Source organism: Atta colombica, unplaced genomic scaffold, assembly GCF_001594045.1.
Source record: "Atta colombica isolate Treedump-2 unplaced genomic scaffold, Acol1.0 scaffold105, whole genome shotgun sequence".
Taxonomy (NCBI): Eukaryota; Metazoa; Arthropoda; class Insecta; order Hymenoptera; family Formicidae; genus Atta; species Atta colombica.
In genome coordinates this window covers 4,792,166-4,795,710 of record NW_017259190.1, presented here as the reverse complement: position 1 = coordinate 4,795,710, position 3,545 = coordinate 4,792,166, and the positions used below count along the sequence as shown (strand labels likewise).

At 29.3% G+C, this 3,545-nt stretch overlaps 1 protein-coding gene across 2 annotated transcripts in view; it reads left to right on the top strand.

The window, feature by feature from the left end:
* Window positions 1–426: 426 nt before the first annotated feature.
* LOC108689051 (calcium uptake protein 1 homolog, mitochondrial) overlaps window positions 427–3,545 on the top strand; it is a 4,506-nt gene continuing 1,387 nt past the window's right edge. The window contains exons 1-9 of one of the 2 annotated variants that reach the window (XM_018195656.1): window positions 427–506; window positions 722–869; window positions 998–1,255; window positions 1,355–1,502; window positions 2,208–2,367; window positions 2,645–2,682; window positions 2,759–2,873; window positions 3,028–3,188; window positions 3,367–3,483. In XM_018195656.1, coding sequence (XP_018051145.1) covers window positions 1,011–1,255; window positions 1,355–1,502; window positions 2,208–2,367; window positions 2,645–2,682; window positions 2,759–2,873; window positions 3,028–3,188; window positions 3,367–3,483 — 984 coding nt within the window. In that variant the 5' untranslated portion in view covers window positions 427–506; window positions 722–869; window positions 998–1,010. Of the gene's footprint in view, window positions 507–721; window positions 870–997; window positions 1,256–1,354; window positions 1,503–1,754; window positions 1,915–2,207; window positions 2,368–2,644; window positions 2,683–2,758; window positions 2,874–3,027; window positions 3,189–3,366; window positions 3,484–3,545 lie in introns of both variants that reach the window. The other variant, XM_018195665.1, reaches the window with a different exon arrangement.

Sequence of the window (3,545 nt, the reverse complement as noted above, 5' to 3'; positions counted from 1 at the left end):
CTCTCTCTCTCTCTCTCTCTCTCTCTCTCTCTCTCTCTCTATCTATCTATCTATCTATCTATCTCTATCTCTCTCTCTCTATCTCTCTCTCTCTCTCTCTATCTCTATCTCTATCTCTATCTCTATCTCTATCTCTTCACTCCACCGCTAAATTAATGGTGCAGTCACAATAGAAGAAATAAGGAATACGGAATAACAATACCAACTTATCAAAAATCATGTATTCCGATGTATCCGATTTCTGATAGGTTGAAATCTTTATTCTTTATTTCTAATTCCTTTCTTCTATTGTGCACCTTAATTGAGAAGATTGAAGAGAAAATAAAGAGTGGAGAGAGGATTAAAAATGGCGGATGCGAATATCTATATTAGTGCTCTAATTTTGGGCCGTCATGTCCTCTCTCAAATTTCTCTCTGTACATATACCGTACATACATAGTGGTAGTGTCATCCATAGCGAGCGATTTCGATAATAATAGGAAAAAGACTGGCATGATCCCTCTCAGGTATTTTTCTATGATCTCGTCGGTAACGGAATTAATAAAACAGTTATCATATGGTATATTATCCACTGAGAAATTTCACGAATGTTGCTACGTAGTATATTTTATAGATGTAGAGATCAATAGAGCCGTTTTTCGTTCTTTCCAATTCTTTCTATGCTTGAATTTTTACATCATGTATACATAATATTCGTATTATTAATATAATATTATTATAGTTGTTCCATCTTCGCGGATGAACTATGTGATAATTTATCTATAGGATAAACAAAATAATAAAAGTGTAAGAGCATAAAAGAGTTACGAGAGTAAGACAGTGAGCCTAAATTTACCGAAAAGTGGAACAATCCGTCCTTAATGAAATAGGTACATGCATACACATATTAGATAAAACTTATATGTACATACGTACATTCTTTATTGATTACAAGTCGCCTAAAATAATATTAGTAATTCTTTAAATTAATTAATAATAAATATTTTGAATTTTTCAGTGTAGTTTAAACAATGTTATTCAGCAGAAGCACATCTGTATTTCGACAATGTTTGCAACGGAAATTTTTTACGACCGTTGATACATTCTATCTCGTAGAATTACAGAAAAATTGTCGAAAAAATATATATGAATACAATCAAACTCGTAATTTTAGAAATTTTGGTCATACTAGAAGAAAATCTCGCTTTATCTATAGTATTCCAATTGCACTTTGTTGCATTGGTATGGCTATAACTGTAAGTTTTGATTGGCAACGGTAAGTGAAGTAAATAATATTAATTGTAATCAAATGATGCAATACATTAAATATATTATTCAACATATCAATTGTTCTATATTGTTCTATATTTTGCAGTCTGCTTAATATAGTACCTAAAGTAGATGCTGCTAGTATCTTGGACTCAGAAGAGACTCAGAATAATGAAAACATGGAAAATATAGAACAAGATGTACAAAAGAAGAAGAAAAACAAAAAACAGAAAATTGGATTTCGTGATAGAAAGGTTTATTAAAGACTTGCATTAGCCATAGTAATATATGCATATATATAATTTTTCAAGATTGTCTTTGAGAGTTAGATTACCAAGATTATTAAGATTAATTACATAGTAAAATAAGAAAGAGGGAGATATATATGCATGTATAAAATAATTATTTTTCTCTGTGTTAAAATAGCACTGTAGATTTTACAATGTACTTTTACTTGTACTAGTATATGTCTATGCAGAACGATGCAGGCTCAAGTATTTTTACAGATAATAGAGTATGAGAATAGGATTAGAGCATATTCGACGCCTGACAAAATCTTTCGTTACTTCGCGACTGTAAAAGTAATTAATTTAGAAGGTATTGAAATCTATATGACACCTAATGATTTTCTCCGAGCTATCACACCAAATATGCAGCAACCAAATGGTAGGACTTTCAAAATTTTATTATATTGGTTAAAACATAATTCTGGAATTGGATTTTTTTATTTACAATTATTTACAATAAATTGTAATAACAACTTACCTGCTTCGCTCTGCTAACTAAACATTTCCATACTAATTTCCTATCTAATATCTTGTATAAACTGTTGATTGCCAAAATCGGATATGAATAATATCGTAGTACAAGTATTTCCTAAAATTAAAAATTGATAATTTTGCACATTAATTAATTTAAAAATTCGCGACTATCTATTCTCTTAATTGTTTTATATGCAGATAATAGAATATGAAAATCGTATGAGGCATTATTCAACACCAGACAAAGTATTCCGTTACTTTGCAACTCTTCAAGTCACAAACAATGATATACACGAAGTATTTATGACGCCAGATGACTTTTTAAGATCGATGACACCTGGTGTGAAACAGCCTGATGGTAATCCCATATCCCCTTCTATATGCAACTTTCCTCACTTCTTAAATGAAATATTGTTAAATATAAATTTTTTAATTAACTGTGACGTGCTTGACTGATTCCTTGTGATGCAGCTTTTCTTGCATGTGCAAAACAATTAACATTTTTAAAAGTTATAATTTATATTTAATATATATTATTATATTTTTTTCAAGATTATATTATCAGATCTATCTTTCTCTCATATAAGATAGTATATTAAAAAATATGTAATAATAAGAATTACATTAATTTTCAGGTCTTGGATTAGATCAGTACAAACGTTACGACCCAAAGGTACGTAAATGAAATTCAATGAAAAGTACTCAATCAAGAGATATTTTTTAATAAAAATATTTCCTTTCCTATTTAGAATATTCACACTAAATTAGAATTAGAATTGGACGAAGATAGCATCTTCTACAAACTAGGCAGTGCAGGCCTTATTACTTTCTCAGATTATATCTTTTTATTGACTGTATTATCAAGTAAGTCGTTTATTTTGTCAATTTTTAATTATGTATGAAATTATGTATAAAAATGTTTGCAATGTAATTAAAAATACATTTTCGTTCGAATGTATATCAATTGAACTTTTCACATTGCATAATAGGAACATCAAGTTTCAAATCTGTTTTACAGCTTCTAGACGTCATTTTGAAATCGCCTTTAGAATGTTTGATTTTAATGGAGATGGTGATGTAGATTCCGAAGAATTTGGAAAAGTAGCTACATTGATACGACAACAAACTAGTATAGGTACTCGACATCGCGATCACGCGACTACAGGAAATACATTTAAGGTTATAATATTTATAGTTTTCTAGTTTTGTTGTATATCATCGTGAACAATAAATATTAAATGCTTATTAATTTGAAATATATTATATATAAAGCACAATCATATATAATATATGTAAGCACAATCAGACTTGATTGACTAAACAAAATCTTAATCATTTTTTTTTATTGGAATTTTAGGGAGTAAATTCTGCGCTAACAACATATTTTTTTGGACCACAAATGAATCAAAAGCTAACAATCGAGAAATTCTTGGATTTTCAGCAGCAGCTGCAACGAGCAATTTTGAGTCTTGAAGTATAGTATATCGATCTTACAGATTTGTCATAATGTACACAGCCACTAATTCCATATTATTA